The sequence below is a fragment of the Bos javanicus genome, chromosome 3 (assembly GCF_032452875.1).
Source record: "Bos javanicus breed banteng chromosome 3, ARS-OSU_banteng_1.0, whole genome shotgun sequence".
NCBI classification, from domain to species: Eukaryota; Metazoa; Chordata; class Mammalia; order Artiodactyla; family Bovidae; genus Bos; species Bos javanicus.
Genome location: NC_083870.1, coordinates 55,153,374 through 55,172,845, shown reverse-complemented (window position 1 = coordinate 55,172,845; position 19,472 = coordinate 55,153,374). Strand labels below are relative to the sequence as shown.

The 19,472-nt window shown below is 38.6% G+C and overlaps 1 protein-coding gene across 7 annotated transcripts in view; it reads right to left on the bottom strand.

Annotated features, from left to right (window-relative positions):
- Positions 1-19,472, bottom strand: part of KYAT3 (kynurenine aminotransferase 3) — a 63,213-nt gene that overhangs the window by 18,063 nt on the left and 25,678 nt on the right. For all 7 annotated transcript variants that reach the window (XR_009735360.1, XM_061411351.1, XM_061411345.1 and 4 more), the window contains 6 exons: positions 19,263-19,407; positions 17,147-17,296; positions 11,313-11,399; positions 10,166-10,291; positions 9,950-10,070; positions 1,632-1,708 (listed from right to left, as the gene is read on the bottom strand). Coding sequence is in view for 6 of the 7 variants with exons in the window: in XM_061411351.1 (XP_061267335.1) it covers positions 1,632-1,708; positions 9,950-10,070; positions 10,166-10,291; positions 11,313-11,399; positions 17,147-17,296; positions 19,263-19,407 (706 nt within the window). In the remaining variant the exon portion in view is untranslated. The remainder of the gene's footprint in view (positions 1-1,631; positions 1,709-9,949; positions 10,071-10,165; positions 10,292-11,312; positions 11,400-17,146; positions 17,297-19,262; positions 19,408-19,472) is intronic.

The window sequence follows — 19,472 nt, the reverse complement described above, 5'->3', positions numbered from 1 at the left end:
GAGTGCAATTGTGTGGTAGTTTGAGCATTCTTTGGCATTGCCTTTCGTTGGGATTAGAATGAAAACTGACCTTTTCCAGTCCTGTGGCCACTGCTGAGTTTTCCAAATTTGCTGACATATTGAGTGCAGCACTTTCACAGCATTATCTTTCAGGATTTGAAATAGCTCAACTGGGATTCCTGCCTCTTGCGAAAACTGACCTGCCTCTTACGAAACCTGTATGCAGGTCAGGAAGCAACAGTTAGAACTGGACACGGAACAGCAGACTGGATCCAAATAGGAAAAGGAGTACGTCAAGGCTGTATATTGTCACCCTGCTTATTTAACTTATATGCAGAGTACAGCATAAGAAATGTTGGACTGGAAGAAGCACAAGCTGGAATCAAGATTGCCGGGAGAAATATCAATAACCTCAGATATGCAGATAACACCACCCTTATGGCAGAAAGGGAAGAAGAACTAAAGAGCCTCTTGATGAAAGTGAAAAAGGAGAGTGAAAAAGTTGGTTTAAAGCTCAACATTCAGAAAACTAAGATCATGACATCTGGTCCCATCATTTCATGGCAAATAGATGGGGGAAGAGTGGAAACAGTGGCTGACTTTATTTTTTGGGCTCCAAAATCACAGCAGAGGTTGATTGTAGCCATGAAATTAAAAGATGCTTACTCCTTTGAAGGAAAGTTATGACCAACCTAGACAGCATATTAAAAAGCAGAGACATTACTTTGTCAACAAGGGTCCCTCTAGTCAAGGCTTTGGTTTTTCCAGTGGTCATGTCTGTATATGAGAGTTGGACTCTAAAGAAAGCTGAGCACCGAAGAATTGATGCCTTTGAACTGTGGTACTGGAGAAGACTCTTGAAAGTCCCTTGGACTGCAAGGAGCTCCAACCAGTCCATCCTAAAGCAGATCAGTGCTGGGTGTTCATTGGAAGGACTGATATTGAAGCTGAAACTCCAATACTTTGGCCACCTGATGAGAAGAGTTGACTCATTTGAAAAGACCCTGATGCTGGGAAAGATTGAGGGCAGGAGGAGAAGGGGACGACAGGATGAGATGGTTGGATGGCATCACCAACTCGATGGACATGGGTTTGGGTAGACTCTGGGAGTTGGTAATGGACAGCGAGGCTTGGCATGCTGCGGTTCATGGAGTCGCGAGGAGTCGGACACGACTGAGCCACTGAGCTGAACTGGGATTCCATCACTTCCACTAGCTTTGTTTGTAGTGATGCTTCCTAAAGCCCACTTGACTTCACATTCCAGGATGTCTGGCTCTAGGTGAGTGATCACACCATTGCGATTAACTGGGTCATAAAGATCTTTTTTGTACAGTTCTTCCCATTAGCTATTATTTTTTCTCCTTTTAATTAATATACAGTAATCCAAGCATTGCAAAGAAAAGAGTATCATCAGTTGGTTACTTATAAATAAGCAAATTACCCTATTTTTCTTACTTCAAAAGAATGATTACATCTCAAAAAGGATAAAAACATGAAAACTGAATAAGAAAGCAGATCAGTAAGTATAAAAACCTGTGTAAACTGAGTATTTATGCATTTACAACACACAAAAAACTCTACAAGAAATAAGATATGTGCCTGTTTTCAAACAATTAAATTTTTCATCTTACCTTCCAGCCAGTTACACTGAAAGTCTTTCCAGCACTTCCTATGGTTATTGTTCTCTCCCACATACCTGGAAAAGTGGCTGAATAGCAAAAAAGCGGGGGAAAAGGTTAGTTAATTGCTTTATGATCCGTCTACACTCAGTATAATCTAATAACAAAAATGCCTTATAATATAGGCAGTATAGTTATTTCAATAGGTTTTTAAGAGATAATTTAGCTTTAACTGAAACTCAGCTGAAAATATTACCAAGCTTGAAAACATTTAAGTGGCAAATCATCTCCCAGGGCAGGAATGGTCAGAAGCTGCAGCCGGCAGCGCTCCGGGCCGGTTCAGTGCAGTGGTCATGGGAGCAACAGCACCCGGCTCTCAGTGTTAGTGGTAGCTGGCGGCCAGCACGATCGTTCTGTGGCACAGTTCTGGTTGTGGTTCCGGTAGTGTTTAGCTCACCTCTACTCTGTCCTTTTTCTGAGTCTGATTGCTACAGGATTCCTAAGGCAGTGGTTCTTAAAATACATTTCCCACTTAGCAAAATCAGTATCACTGGGGAAGTCATAAAAAAGACAAATTCTTGGATCCTCAGAAACTCTGGGGAAGGCCCAGCAGTTCGCAGGCATGTGCAAGAATGAGGGTGTGTATTTTAGAAATAGCACACTGAGATGTAAATCCATGATGTATCTTGAAGTCATCTTCTCATAGCAAGTAAAGTGTCTACTAAGATATCAGGTAGCTAAAGAAAGTTCCATAATGTAAACATATGCAATTTCAGCCTATCATGAAATATCCATCAATATTTATAAAGGTAGGAAAGCCATATAAATTGGAAGAGTTACCATTGTATTCTCTGTGAAACCCAAAAAGAAATCCCAAAAGGACAAATTAGAAAAATATTTAGAGGGTCTATTCGAAGACAGAACATTCTAAGATATATCCTCTCAAGTTTTGAGACATTTCTATTCTTCCAAAATATTCCAAAGGACATGGCATGTTTTACTTTCCTATTTGACCACAGAAATATCTAAACTATGTATAAGGCAGAGTATCAGTCCCTTTAAAGTAATAATAAATATCCCAAATCAGGAACATCTATTATTAAGAACAACACTTAGAAATAAATTCTTTGAAAATAAGAACTACCCAAACTAATACAAACCTAGCATGTTCTAACAATAAGTTAAACATGAAGTCAATAAAAACTATGTACACATCAAATGTAGGTTACATTCACAAAATATCAAAACTAATTAAAGTATTTAAAAGCTAAGTATTTTCTTGATGGCTATTTTGGCCATATAAAACTGAATCTTTTTGCTTTTTCTTTCAAGGAGTAAGATGATCAGCTAAATAATTTATGAGAAATTCTATACTAATTTTCCAAATATCAAGGGGTTAGTATATAAATACCAATGTATTAGTATAATCTCTTCCAGAACAGAGGTTTCTTTTGTTGAATGTAATGTCATTTTACTGAAAACTGGAGACACCATTTGAGTCAAGAATGTGACCCAGTATGAACAAATTCTACAATTCCAATTAAAAGAGTCCTAAGTAATTTAAAACCTGGCGAATGAAATGGCAACCCACTCCAATATTCTTTCCTGGAAAATCCCAGGGACAGAAGAGCCTGGCGGGCTACAGTCTACGGGGTTGCAAAAGAGACATGACTTAGTGACTAAACACACAGACGCACAAGTAATTTAAGAACATCTAGATAATCATGCCCTCTCTGTCTCAGAGATTTGGGGAGCTACAGAAGTTAAACAGAGTAGATGACCACAACACTGCATGTGCATATAGCAACAAAGAAAAAAAAAGTCTTTACAGATCGGATGATTTAGAAAAACCGTATCTAGTTTGAGTACTGGTAAGTTTAGCCTGCAGTTACACATGAAAGGCAACTGGTCTTTGCACTTCTCATGTATGACCCACCCTCCTTAAATCAACCACAGCAGCTATAACAGTTATTCACAGGTGACTTAGGCTTCAATAGAAGTCAGATAAAGATTAAGACATGATGAAGAGTGCAAGCTACACCTGGGAAAACTGTCTCTGTGACATGAAGCTGATGCTAATTTCATGATGTGTGGCCAGAATCTTATTGTATTAAAGAGCTACTATTGCACTCTGCAAATTGATGGAATAGCCATTTCGTATCTTTCAGGTAACAAAGTCCACCGTATTTAACAGAATACGTTTTCACATGTTTGTACTCTCTAAATAATGAAATAGAATGAATAATGAAATGAATAATAATGATAATGAAACAGAAATGAATAATGAATTCATTTTTTTCTTGTTTTAACATCCTGAGTTGTTACAACTAAAAAATCTGAGTTAAAAATATATGTCTTGATATCTTTAGCAAATAATATCATTTACACTTTTACCATAAAGTATTTATAAGGTTCAAACAAGAAGTTTCAAGATCATTTAAAGCAATATTTTGAAAAGAATATTGCTAAACTGAGTTAAATAAAATTTAAAAGCTTTGAGTTATTGCATAGACATGAACATTTGTAAAATGTACAAAATGTTAAGCACAAAATGTATTAGTTTTGCCAAATATCAAAATGAATCCGCCACAGGTATACATGTGTTCCCCATCCCGAACCCTCCTCCCTCCTCCCTCCCCATACCATCCCTCTGGGCCGTCCCAGTGCACCAGCCCCAAGCATCCAGCATCATGCATCGAACCTGAACTGGCAACTCGTTTCCTACATGATATTTTACATGTTTCATTGCCATTCTCCCACATCTTCCCACCCTCTCCCTCTCCCACAGAGTCCATAAGATTGTTCTATACATCAGTGTCTCTTTTGCTGTCTCGTACACAGGGTTATTGTTACCATCTTTCTAAATTCCATATATATGCGTTAGTATACTGTATGTTTTTCCTTCTGGCTTACTTCACTCTGTATAATAGGCTCCAGTTTCATCCACCTCATTAGAACTGATTCAAATGTATTCTTTTTAATGGCTGAGTAATACTCCATTGTGTATATGTACCACAGCTTATCCATTCATCTGCTGATGGACATCTAGGTTGCTTCCATCTTGGCTATTATAAACAGTGCTGCGATGAACATTGGGGTACACGTGTCTCTTTCCTTCTGGTTTCCTCAGTGTGTATGCCCAGCAGTGGGATTGCTGGATCATAAGGCAGTTCTATTTCCAGTTTTTTAAGGAATCTCCACACTGTTCTCCATAGTGGCTGTACTAGTTTGCATTCCCACCAACAGTGTAAGAGGGTTCCCTTTTCTCCACACCCTCTCCAGCATTTATTATTTGTAGACTTTTGGATTGCAGCCATTCTGACTGGTGTGAAATGGTACCTCATAGTGGTTTTGATTTGCATTTCTCTGATAATGAGTGATGTTGAGCATCTTTTCATGTGTTTGTTAGCCATCTGTATGAGAAATGTCTATTTAGTTCTTTGGCCCATTTTTTGATTATTTTTCCTGTAGGAAGAGATTAGTTGTTTGGGAGTTTTATAGTTTCTGGTCTTACGTTTAGATCTTTAATCCATTTTGAGTTTATTTTTGTGTATGGTGTTAGAAAGTGGTCCAGTTTCATTCTTTTACAAGTGGTTGACCAGATTTCCCAGCACCACTTGTTAAAGAGATTGTCTTTAATCCATTGTATATTCTTGCCTCCTTTGTCGAAGATAAGGTGTCCATATGTGCGTGGATTTATCTCTGGGCTTTCTATTTTATTCCATTGATCAATATTTCTGTCTTTGTGCCAGTACCATACTGTCTTGATAACTGTGGCTTTGTAGTAGAGCCTGAAGTCAGGTAAGTTGATTCCTCCAGTTCCATTCTTCTTTCTCAAGATCGCTTTGGCTATTCGAGGTTTTTTGTATTTCCATACAAATTGTGAAATTATTTGTTCTAGCTCTGTGAAGAATACTGTTGGTAGCTTGATAGGGATAATCTATAAATTGCTCTCATTTTCACTATATTGATTCTTCCAATCCATGAACATGGTATATTTCTCCATCTATTAGTGTCCTCTTTGAACCAGTGTTTTATAATCTTTAGGATATATTCCTAAGTACTTTCCGTTGCAATGGTGAATGGAATTGAATTTCTCTTTCTGTTTTCTCATTATTAGTGTATAGGAATGCAAGGGATTTCTGATTTTATATCCTGCAACATTGATCTAGTAATTTTCTATCTTTAATTCATGTCATCTGCAAATAGTCTGGATAGATTGCTGTGGCCAAAACTTCCAAAACTATGTTGAATAGTAATGGTGAAAGTGGGCACTTGTCTTGTTCCTGACTTTAGAGGAAATGCTTTCAATTTTTCACCATTGAGGATAATGTTTGCAGTGGGTTTGTCATATATAGCTTTTATTATGTTGAGGTATGTTCCTTCTATTCCTGCTTTCTGGAGAGTTTTTATCATAAATGGATGTTGAATTTTGTCAAAGGCTTTCTCTGCATCTATTGAGATAATCATATGGTTTTTATTTTTCAATTTGTTAATGTGGTGTATTACATTGATTGATTTGCAGATATTGAAGAATCCTTGCATCCCTGGGATAAAGCCCACTTGATCATGGTGTATGATCTTTTTAATGTGTTGTTGGATTCTGATTGCTAGAATTTTGTTAAGGATTTTTGCATCTATGTTCATCAGTGATATTGGCCTGTAGTTTTCTTTTTTTGTGGGATCTTTGTCAGGTTTTGGTATTAGGGTGATGGTGGCCTCATAGAATGAGTTTGGAAGTTTACCTTCCTCACAATTTTCTGGAAGAGTTTGAGCAGGATAGGTGTTAGCTGGTAGAATTCAGCTGTGAAGCCGTCTGGACCGGGGCTTTTGTTTGCTGGAAGATTTTTGATTGCAGTTTCAATTTCCATGCTTGTGATGGGTCTGTTAAGCTATTTCTTCCTGGTCAGTTTTGGAAAGTTGTACTTTTCTAAGAATTTGTCCATTTCTTCCACGTTGTCCATTTTATTGGCATATAATTGTTGATAGTAGTCTCTTATGATCCTTTGTATTTCTGTGTTGTCTGTTGTGATCTCTCCAAATTTTGTTGATTTGATTTTTCTATGAGTCTGGCTAATGGTTTGTCAATTTTATTTATCCTTTCAAAGAACCAGCTTTATATGGTCTCTCTTTTGCATTTATTTCTGCTCTAATTTTTAAGATTTCTTTCCTTCTACTAACCCTGGGGTTCTTCATTTCTTCCTTTTCTAGTTGCTTTAGGTGTAGAGTTAGGTTATTTATTTGACTTTTTTCTTGTTTCTTGAGGTGAAGCACAAAATTATATTTATTCATTAGATAGATGCCTCTTCCTCTCTCTACTTCTAAAAAATTATCAAAAATGAAATTGTCCATGTTGGTTTGATTTTCAACTGGGGAGTAGTTAATGACCTGAGACAGAGATTATCAAAAAGATGTGGGGAGGTGAACTCTGATGCAATTTTGACAAATAACAAAATGGGCTGTGCTAAGATACCACACCTTACAAATTTCTGGCTCTCTTCTTTGTTTATACATTCTCCTTTAGAAGATACATTGTCTTCCATGTGTTCCACTATCAACAAAATTTTGGTGACTTTCAAAAATGAATCCCTTCACAATTTGATCCTGACAATCAGGCCTATAATTCTACTTGTCTGTAGACATCTCCTCCTCTATGTCTCAAAGACACTGAAACTTAGCATGAGAAGCAGGAATTTCCTTTGCTCAGCTCTTCCCACAGACCTGTCTCCTTCCATTTCCATCCCTGATTAAGGCCTCATCACTGCTGAGTGGTCCAGGCTAGAGATCTCAGAATCATACTTGCTTGCCTTCCCACCTTCAAATGCTATATTCTGTGCCCTACAGTTTATACTTCTAAACAACCCCAGCATATGATCTCCACTGCCAGGGGATCGGACTTAAAATTCTCACCTGCAGCTCATTCTTACCTTTATAAAACAAATCCAATACAGAACCAATTACCCTGCCTCATCACACCTCGTCATTGCCTGTTGCAGCTGTTCTCAAAGTACGCTCACTGGTACCTTGATGATCAAATTAATTATTGAGTTTTTTTAATAGAGCTTGAAAAAAACTGATTTTAAGTTTTCCACAAAATTTTCTTTAGCACTTCAAACTGCTACTGGTTATCTCAGTGGTAAAGAACCAGCCTGCCAGCGCAAGAGACATGGATTTGATCCTTGGGTTGAGAAGATCCCTTGGAGAAGGAAATGGCAACCCACTCCAGTGTTCTTGCCTGGAAAATCCCATGGACAGAGGATTCTGGTGGGCTATAGCCCATGGGGTCACAAAAAGAGAGTTGGACATGACTTAGTAACTAAAACAACAACTGGTTATCTGATGGTGAATGCTGCCAATAGTGAAACAAATGAGCATCAGGAAATGAACAATAATGGCAAAAATCAGAAAGACTCAGATGTATTTATTTCAGTAACACTTTGTTACAGGTGAATACACACAGATTTGTGATTTTTATATTGACTTCTAATTATTAAATTTCTGTTAAGAAAATTACCTCTAGCTTCATGATGAAATACAGTATATATTGTCACTAATTCATCAGATGAACACTGTGACTTCATGATACTCTTATCACTAAAATATAATAAAAGTTTAAGAACCATTGGCCCCACCTCAATGAAATTTAAATTCTTTATATTCATATATAAAGTCCTTCAGAATCACCCTCCTTTTCCATTCTCATTTGTGCCAGTTACTACAACACACTCTTATAAGCCAGTTAAGTATATCTTGATCTTTCATGCCATCTCACCTTAGTACACAAGTTTATCTGAGAAGACTTTTCTTTCTACTTCTCTGACTAATTCCATCTTTTGCCCACTTTGTTGATCTCCTCTGTGTCTCCACAGCAGTTTGTAATTTACCACAGATAATTATGATGTGTGCAACAACTATTTATGTATAAATACACTAATTTTAAAATTTATTGGTTCCTGCCAGTGATATTATTCTTCCCTCACCCTTTCATACTTCCTATTCATTTTATTCAACAATTATTTTCTGATTGTCTGCCATGCACAAGACCCTATTCTGGGAACTGATGATTCAGAAGAGATCAAAACATTTAAAAATTCCTACCTCCTTGCAGGTTAGAAGTAAAAATATATAGATCCTGATATTTGTTATACAGGAAAACACAGGACAGAAGGGTTTTCCTGGTAGTTCAGTAGTTAAAAATCTGCCTTGCAATGCAGGGGACATGGGTTCGATCCCAGGTCCAGGAAGATCCCACATGCCTCAGAGCAACTAAGCCTGTGTGCCACAACTACTGAGTCTGCATTCTACAGCCTTGTCCTGCAACAAAAGAAGCCACTGCAATGAGAAGTCCGAAGACCGCAATGAAGAGTAGCCCTGACTCCCCGTAACTAGAGAAAGCCTGAGTGCAGCAACAAAGACCCATCACAGCCAAAAAAAATAAAACAAAACAACAGGAAAAGGACAAAGAAAATGCACAGAGGTTTAAATCTTAAATGTGTGGTCATAAAATCTGAAAACTGAATAAATACCCCAGGGAGGTGACACTGAGTCGTTTGGATATCTGAGGGAAAACTGTTTCCAAGTATAGGAAGGGAAAGTGCAAAGACCCAAAGATTGAAGCACAGTTATAACCCTATAGGTGATACAAGTTTGGATCACCCCAGAAGACACCATGGTATCTGTGACATGGCCTGGGTGTGTGTGTGTGTGTGTACACTCAGTCACTTCAGTCATGTCCAACTCTTTGTGACCCTATAGATCATAGCCCACCAGGCTCCTTTGTCCACAAGATTCGCCCTCCTCCAGAGGATCTTCCTGACCCAGGAATTGAACCCACGTTTCCTGCATTGCAGGCAGATTCTTTACCATTGAGCCACTGGGGAAGCCTGAGATGTAGTAGTAATGGTGAAATCCATTGCAGCAATACCTTACTGTCACAGCAATTTCTTTCCTGTTCATCTGGCATTTCAGCATTTCCCTTAGTAGGGACAGGCCAGTTCAGGAATAAGTAAATTCCCTATGTCTTATATACAAAGTAATAGTTAGATTATTGGGGAAAAAAAAAAAAGCTAAGAATGAAGGCAAAAGTACTACTTCTCTGGTTTCCTAGTTGTATACTGTGATCTAAAACCTTGTCTCCTAAGTTTGTACTGCTTGTCCTTCAACCTGTTCATAAATCCACTCAAACATCATTCATTCAAGTCCCGTTTTTAAGTGCTCACAGACATCTACCCATTACAAAGACTATTCTAAAGCTGTTCTGGGATTCTTTCCAGATACTCCACATGTGTGCAAACACATTTAGATTTGTGACTCTACGTAATAATTGGTACCTATTTTAAAATGCTTATTTCCAGTATATACAAGCCATTCATAAACCTCATCACTGATGCAGAGTGTGTCATATTTGATGCAAAGGTCGGCAATTACTTGGAGTTCCTCTTTGGTATACACCTACACATATGAAAGGAAACAAAAGAGCAGAGCCAATTATTCAACGTGTGAGAGAATGATGGATCAGAAGATGCATAAAGAGTTCAAAGACTCACCTTGCCAAGGGGGTTATGCGGAGTATTTAGTATTATAGCTTTGGTTTTGGAATTAAATTTGCTTGCCAGTTCTTGAGGATCTAAGGTCCAGTCAGAACTAGAGCATTTTTTCCCATCAACAGGTTTCTAAGCATGAAGAATGAAGATGTGATTTAATCAGTTAATTCATGTTTGCTGTATTATAAATAAATAACCTAATAAGGAAAACAAAGTAGAGAAAGGCATGGCAAAGGTAACTTAATAGATAACTAACAAAGAAAAGAAACAAAAATAACTAAGATTTACTTCTGCCTTAAGAGCCCAACAGGACTTGAGTCCCATGCTCATACCTGTTAAATGGAAACATGAACTCTGTCAACATTAACAGCTGTAAAAGTGCCTAAATTCCCTCAGAGGAGCCAGCTATATGGTTACGGTTAACACGTCTGATTATAGTTAACACGTCTGATTCTATAAGGCTAATAGAAGATTCTGTGATTCACCCTAGTGTGTTACTTACTTTAATAAGATTTTTTAAAAAGACAATTAAACTATACTGTATTCCTAAAGATAAAAGTAGAGTAAAAAAACCAAAACACTTCATTCAGAATTGAGTAAGTATTTATTGAATACCCAGCACACACCCTAGGATTCCCAGGGGGTTCAATGGTAAAGAATCAGCCTGCCAAGCAGCAAACCCGAATTCAATCCCTGAGTCAGGAAAATCCCCTGGAGGAGGAAATGGCAACCCACTCCACTATTCTTGCCTGAAAAATCCCATGGAGAGGAGCCTGGAGGGCTACCATCCATGGGGTCACAGAGTCAGCCATGACTTAATGATTACCAGCACATACCCTGCACTGTTAGTTACTGGGGACTAGAGCTATAAAAGTGAGTCAGAAATGGTCTCTGACCTGGTGGTGCTCAGTCAGTAGGGGAGATACATAACCACAAAAAATACTATTACATACAAGGTAGAAGCTGTTAGATACATGGCAAACATATGATGAAGTAATAAAAATCCCCCCTTAAATAGCTGTTACCTTCAGTCATGGTAGAGATATACAGTAAATCCCAAAATGTAATCAAAGTAGAAACTTTATTGACAACAAAGTAATAGGCATTTTCAAAACTTTTTAAAAAACGTAAATCATAGGGGCAGACTTACACATCTCAGGGGAACAAAAACAGGTGTTGCTCCAGCCATTCTCACCATGGACTCATAGCAGTCAAAGAAAGGCACTATCACTATGACCTGGAATCAAACCAAATAACGAATCAATCAATAATTAATCCATTTAACAAATACGGAGAAGGCAATGGCACCCCACTCTAGTACTCTTGCCTGGAAAATCCCATGGACGGAGGAGCCTGGTAGGCTCCAGTCCAGGGGGTCGCTAAGAGTCGGGCACGACTGAGCGACTTCACTTTCACTTTTCACTTTCATGCATTGGAGAAGGAAATGGCAGCCCACTCCAGTGTTTTTGCCTGGAGAATCCCAGGGACGGGGGAGCCTGGTGGGCTGCCGTCTATGGGGTCGCACAGAGTCGGACACGACTGAAGCGACTTAGCAGCAGCAGCAGCAGTGTACATACTATGTGTGAAGCACTATACAACATGCTAAGATGCAGCAGTGTACTTTGTCTTCACACACCTGAGTGAAAAAGACCTTGGGAACAAACTTGTCAGGAGCCTTAATTGGACCCCTTGATTTCCTAGGGAGCTCTGTGGATAGGCTTGCAGTGGGACCCTTCAAATCGTATGCAAAATTTTCTACATGCATAGGTTTATTTTTCTGGGAAAAGGGTCCATAGCTCTCATTACATTCTCAAAGGGATGATCTAGCCAAAAACAGTGAGTTTAAATTTCAAATTAGAAAATAAACAATCAGCAGCACAGCAAGACCAGAAGGAAAGAGAGCACTGCAGGGATTCTCTCTGTTATGGTGTAGTAATTTCTAAGTATCGTCCTGAGAGAAGAACAGGGAAGCCTGGCGTGCAACAGTACATGGGGTCACAAAGAGCTGGACATGATTGCGCGACTGAACAACAACAACAAAGACATTTCTTTTTCAAAAACATCACCAAACAGAGAGAGAATGCAAGAAGACAGGATGCTACCGTTAATGTCTGATACCCACAATTTTCCTCCAGGTGACTTATATCTGGATTCTTTTTTCCTAGCTCCTTTGCTCCTACAAGGTCCTGTAGGCTACTACAGGCTCTCTCAATCTACTCATGGCCTGTCTCTCAGGTCAGTGGGCCAGACTAACCTGTCCAGACTAACCTAACCAGCAATATGCCAGTCTGGACCTAGTATCCCTGACTTTTTGCTTTTCTATAATGAGTTTAAACACGTGATTTATATTCATCGTCGACATTCAGTTTTTCTATCTTTTTTTACACGCAGCAATACTTCACAAACATTTAATATTATTTAGTTTTAATGCATTGTTTTAATGGCTATTTGAGAGTCTACTGAATTCTAGGATAATTTTATTATAGTTTGTATAAATAACAGTACAGTGAATTAGTGACTGCATAGTTTCTCCATTTTAGTGCTTGTTACTGCTAGACTAAAGAGTATAAACACCTTTTAAGGTACTCTTTCTCTCTCTATATATATATATTCAAACTGCTTTTGAAAAATCTGCCAACAATGTATAATTTTACAAGTGTACACTTAAATTGAAGAAAGTAGGGAAAACTACTAGATCACTCAGGTTCTGACCTAAATCAAATCCCTTACGATTATACAGTGGAAGTGAGAAAGAGATTTAAGGGACTAGATCTGATAGACAGAGTGCCTGATGAACTATGGATGAAGGTCCGTGACATTGTACAGGAGACAGAGATCAACACTATCCCAAGAAAAAGAAATGCAAAAAAGCAAAATGGTTGTCTGAGGAGGTCTTACAAATAGCTGTGAAAAGAAGATGCGAAAAGCAAAGGAGAAAAGGAAAGATACACCCAACTGAATGCAGAGTTCCAAAGAATAGCAAGGAGAGATAAGAAAGCCTTCCTCAGTGATTAATGCAAAGAAATAGAGGAAAACAATAGAATGGGAAAGACTAGAGATCCCTTCAAGAAAATTAGAGATACCAAGGGAACATTTCATGCAAAGACGGGCTCAATAAAGGACAGAAATGGGATGGACCTAACAGAAGCAGAAGATATTAAGAAGAGGTGGCAAGAATATACAGAAGAACTGTACAAAAAAGATCTTCAAAACCCAGATAATCACGATGGTGTGATCACTGACCTAGAGCCAGACATCCTGGAATGTGAAGTCAAGTGGGCCTTAGAAAGCATCACTACGAACAAAGCTAGTGGAGGTGATGGAATTCAAGTTGAGCTATTTCAAATCCTAAAAGAGGATGCTGTGAAAGTGCTGCACTCAATATGTCAGCAAATTTGGAAAACTCAGCAGTGGCCACAGGACTGGAAAAGGTCAGTTTTCATTCCAATCCCAAAGAAAGCCAATGCCAAAGAATGCTCAAACTACCGCACAATTGCACTCATCTCACATGCTAGTAAAGTAATACTCAAAATTCTCCAAGCCAGGCCTCAACAGTGCATGAACTGTGAACTTTCAGATGTTCAAGCTGGATTTAGAAAAGGCAGAGGAATCAGAGATCAAATTAACAACATCCATTGGAGATCATCAAGAAAGCAAAAAAGAGTTCCAGAAAAACATCTACTTCTGCTTTATTGACTATGCCAAAGCCTTTGACTGTGTGGATCACAAAAAACTGGAAAATTCTGAAAGAGATGGGAATACCGGACCACCTGACCTGCCTCCTGAGAAATCTGTATGCAGGTTTAGAAAGCAACAGTTAGAACTGGACATGGAATGACAAACTGGTTCCAAATAGGAAAAGGAGTACGTCAAGGCTGTATATTGTCACCCTGCTTATTTAACTTCTATGCAGAGTACATCATGAGAAACGATGGGCTGGATAAAGCACAAGCTGGAATCAAGATTTCTGGGAGAAATATCAATAACTTCAGATATGCAGATGATAACACCCTTATGGCAGAAAATGAAGAAGAACTAAAGAGCCTCTTGATGGGAAGAGGAGCATGAAAGAGTTGGCTTAAAGTTCAGCATTCAGAAAACTAAGATCATGAAATCCAGTACCTTCACTTCATGGCAAACAGATGTGGAAACAGTGACAGACTTTATTTTTCTGGGCTCCAAAATCACTGCAGATGGTGACTGTAGCCATGAAATTAAAAGATGTTTACTCCTTGGAAGGAAAGTTATGACCAACCTAGACAGCATATTAAAAAGCAGAGACATTACTTTGCCAACAAAGGTCTATCTAGTCAAGGCTATGGTTTTTCCAGTAGTCATGTATGGATGTGAGAGTTGTACTATAAAGAAAGCTGAGTTCCAAAAAATTGATGCTTTTGAACTGTGGTGTTGGAGAAGACTCTTGAGAGTCCCTTGGACTACAAGGAGATACAACCAATTCATCCTAAAGGAAATCAGTCTTGAATATTCTTTGGAAGGACTGATGCTGACACTGAAACTCAAATACTTTGGCCACCCAATGCAAAGAGGTGACTATTTGAAAAGACCATGATGCTGGGAAAGACTGAAGGTGGGAGAAGGGGATGACAGAGGATGAGATGGCTGGCTGGCATCCCCGACTCACTGGACATGAGTGTGAGTAAACTCCGGGAGTTGGTAACGGACAGGGAGGCCTGGGTGCTGCCATCGATGGGGTCACAAAGACTTGGACACGACTGAGCGACTGAACTGAACTGAACACTAAACTGCCTTTAAGTTTGTGTTGGTTAAATTCATGGCACCTAATTATCATCCTAGATTTCTACTTTTTACTATTTATATTTCCGGTTCAAGGCTTGTCTCACTGAGTTACAGGAGGCCCTTACATTCTAAAGTTCCTTTCTTTGTACTGGCCATCTAATTCACACTGAATATTTTCTACACAACATGCTATGTTAGGCTTTGGGTATTGCAGAGGACAAGACATGAGCCAGGAATGGATGTTTTCCTGAAGTTCATTAGACTGTGAAATTCTTAGGGACTAAGATGACCCATCTTTGCAGCCCTGATGAGACACATCATGCCTGGTATGAAGTGAGAGCTCCATGAAGGAAAGGAAACGGGGGAGGCAGCGAGGTGGAACTGAGAATATACCTGACACTCTTCCCTGAAATTTCCTTATTTTTACAATGGAAACGATTCCCCTCTCTTTTTGACGAATATTTACCGAGCACTCGCTATTTCAACTGCTGGCTCTATAACAATAAACTAATTTTTCTGGAACTTAAATTCTACAGAGAGAGACATAATAAATAAGAAACAAGGAAGTAAATTAGATAATTTAAGATAGTAATAAATATTATAAGGAAAATAATAGGCCTATATGATGCAAAGTGATGTGTGTGGTTTCAAAATATTAGATAAGTTGATTGGTGAAGAAGAATAGAGAAAAGATGGCAAAAGGCTGAGCCTTGGGACACACCAACAGAGTGCAGAGAAGAAGGAAGCAGCAAAGGAGTAACACGATCAAAGCCTGAGCTGAAACTTTCAGTTACAGGAATAAAGGAAATTACATATATGAAAGTATGACTATACTTCCTTACCATGATTCCTTAAGTAACTTATTGTTTGGCAGAGCAGAGGGAATAGAGATCTAATAGAAAAGGTAACACAAAGTCACAGAGGTATCTTTCATAAAGGAGGTACAGATAAAGTGCTGGGGGGGTGGTGGTTCAGGACCTCCCTGGTGGCTCACTGATTAAGAATCTGCCTGCCAATGCAAGGGGACACAGGTTTGATCCCTGGTCCGAGAAGATCCCACGTGCCCTGGAGCAGTGAAGCTCCTGCGCCACAACTACTGAAGCGCCCTCTCTACAATAAGAGAAGCCATTGCAATGAGAAGCCCACACACAGCAACGAAGACTAGCCCCTGCTCACCACAGCTAAAGAAAGCCTGCACTGAGCAATGAAGACCCAGTGCAGCCACAAAATTTAAAAAAAAAAAAAAAAAAGTGCTGGCAGAGTTCAAAGAAGGGAATTAACAATACAAATCATGGCAAATATTCATTCCTCAGACTGGGCTTACCCAACACCTCTCTGGAGCTTTCTGGACCTATATTAGCAGAGTTCATCACTTCTTCCTCTTGTCACCATGGTAACTTACACATTCCCCACCACTGCCTATCACACTGCATCCTTCTGTATCTGTTTACAAGTTCATCTCCTTCACTAAACAGGGAACCTCTTCCACATAGAAACAGTCTTTTAAAAAAATCTCTCCCACATCGTCTAGCATATCCTCAGTAAATTTTGAATAAATGGAAAAGGTGAGTAAATATGAAAGCAAGGGTCCTGGAATGATAATGGAGAAGCAGGAGCAGAGCTACTGAGGTCAGTGCTGAAGTGGGTTTTATATCACTTCACTAAATTAAAAAGTCACTCAGTTGTCTTGTTATGCATCCCTCACATGGTGCTGCTAACAATACAGGGCACAAAAAGACAGTGACCAAATACTTGTTGATTGAGTTCATCTTCCCATACTACTGCTAGCCTCTTTTACCTGCCCTTATGTAAACAGGCTGTAAACAGAAGAATAAACAACACGCAACAAAAGTGAATAAATCTCACAGACAAAATGATAAATGAGAGAAGTCAGACTCAAGAGTATATACTGTATATTCTATTACATCAGGTTAAAGAGCTAGTAAAATGAATCTCTGACAGAATACAGAAGACTGTTACCTCTGGAAGAATACAGACTAGGAAGGGGCAAGAGGGAGCCTTCCAGGTTGCTGGAAATGTACTCTATCTTCATCTGGTTTGTGGTTACAGGGAGACAAACATACACACACAAGTAAACATTTACTAAGTTGTACTTAACAGTTTTTTGTGAACTTGACTGCATATGTACTATATTTGAAAAATACTTAAAATAAGCATGAAAAAAGTGAAAATATAAAGGCAGCACGATAATGTTAATATACTTACTTCATCCCCCTCATCAATCAATCCTTGAATGGCATTAAAAAGAGATCCATATGCTCCTACTGTCACAAGGATTTCTTCATTTGGATTGATTTTATTGTGATAAAACTTTTCATATAGGCAGGACAGAGCTTTCACAAGTGATGGATGACCCTGTTGAGTGAAAAGGAAGAACAAAACCTTGAATTTAATTATGAGACCTACTTCTTTGAGATAGTTTGGCTCTGAAATGTTAAAAATTTTTTAACATTTAGGTTTTACAATTCTCTAATGTGTATTTTTATGGCAACAAATTAAAAACAAAAAAATCGTTCCCCTTATTTTCAGAAGGTTCCTGAATGAATGGTCATGATGATTTGCTAATGATTAAAAACTTCCCTATTAAATGACTGATTTTTGAATACAAAATTTCAAGGTATCAGCTTTGTTATCTGATATCTTGATATTTGCTTTTTTCTGCCCAGCGTCTGCATCCTCTTTTTGCTTTCAGTAACCACCTTGATTTTCAGTCATTTGCAGAAAATATTAGTAAGTGTCCAAGTGCAGGTCTTGTGACTTTGTTAGGAAAGCACCAGGCTCTGGAGTAATAAACTGGGTCAGGATGCAGGAGAAGAGGGAGATTGCTTAGCTATATCTTGGGTTACTGAGGTAAAAGAGTACGGCTCCCTCTAAGTTGTCCATCCCAGTTCATATGAAGAGAAGGCGGAATTTTTTTGTTAAGGATGTATTTACTTGTCGTCTTTTTATTTCTTTTGTAACAGTGGCATGTATGTCCCAGAGCCTCACCTGGTTAAAATCAATAAAAGTGAAGCCAGAGCACATTTTTCATATTTTGAAATTAGGAAGTAGTATAGTATTAGAGAAGCTGGTTGTAATTAGTAATAGAAGGTCAAAAAAAATACACAAATTGTTGAAAGAGCAGCAAGAGACAGTTGTCACCCCTCCCAGAAATCCAAAATTCTCTTTGAATTCATTTTAATAACAGGTTTAACAAATTCTAGCAAAGGGTGATATGAAAGCAACTATAAACACCATACATCTGCCCTTACAGTAATAAGGATTTGTGCTTAAATTTTTAAATTACAAAGTGACTCATGATTCATATAAGTAAAATTAGGCAAAAGATACATAAAGAAAAATTATCTTTCCTCAAAATCTCTTACCTCCCATGCCCTGAGGTGACCAATGTCCACAGCCTGCTGACACCGCAACCCCATCCCCACTGCTACACCGATATAAACACACACACACATATATATACACTCATATATATTCACAAAAGCTGGAAAATATATGAACGATGGGTACAGGGATGTTCCAATAAAACCTTACTTACAAAGTCAGGGATTGGTTGGACTTGGCCCATGGACTATAGCTTGCCACTCCTTGCCATGGATCAATTTAGGGAGAACTGACACCTTAACCATACTTAGTCTTCCAATCTATGAACATCATATATCACTCCATTTATTTAGGTATCACTTAATATCTCTCAGCAAAGTGATGTAGTTTTCAGTGAACAAACGTTGTATGTATCTTTAAAAAATCACTTCTAAATTTCAGTGTGTTTAGATATTATTGTAAATGGCATTTTAAATAATTTTACTTTTTAACTTCACTTTTAGTACGACAGAAATACAACTGATTTTTGTACATTGGCCTTGTGTCCCGAAGCTTTGCTCAATTCACTTAGTAAGTTGTGGTACTGGGAACTCTCTGGCTCTAGTAGGCATTGTAGCAAGAAGGATGAAGTTGGGCTGAGGCAGAGAGAAAGTAACTAGTTGGAAATAAATGATATTAATGAAGAGACCAGTGATGAGGCTGCATAAGTATGAAAGGAGAGAAAACATATCTCAAGTGAATACTCTCCTTCCTTTGTTGCCATGGGAACCCCATCTTGGAATAGTAGTAAAGGAGGGGCCGAGACAGGACTGTGGAGAAGCTGGAATTAGGGGACAGCTTATCCTCAGATATAAGGGCAAGGGTGGGGGTTCCTTTGCCCATCAGGTTAGGATAGTTGGTTCTAGAAAGCCAATTACAGAGAAGTGACAGAAGTATGTTCACACACAATACAATACAAAATACACACTCACACCACACACGGTGCTCATATACTTACAAAGCCCCGTGTGTACTGATTCAGATTATCAATTGCTGCAATCTTGGATAATTCTTCCTTTACATATACAGGAGGGGATATATCTGGAAGGCCTTGGCCAAGATTCACAACAGAAGGGTCTGCAGCCAGTTTGGTAAATTCAATCCTAAGATAAAAAAGACTAGTGTTAGTAAGAACTATGATTACAAAGTTAGCCTTTTATACCTCATA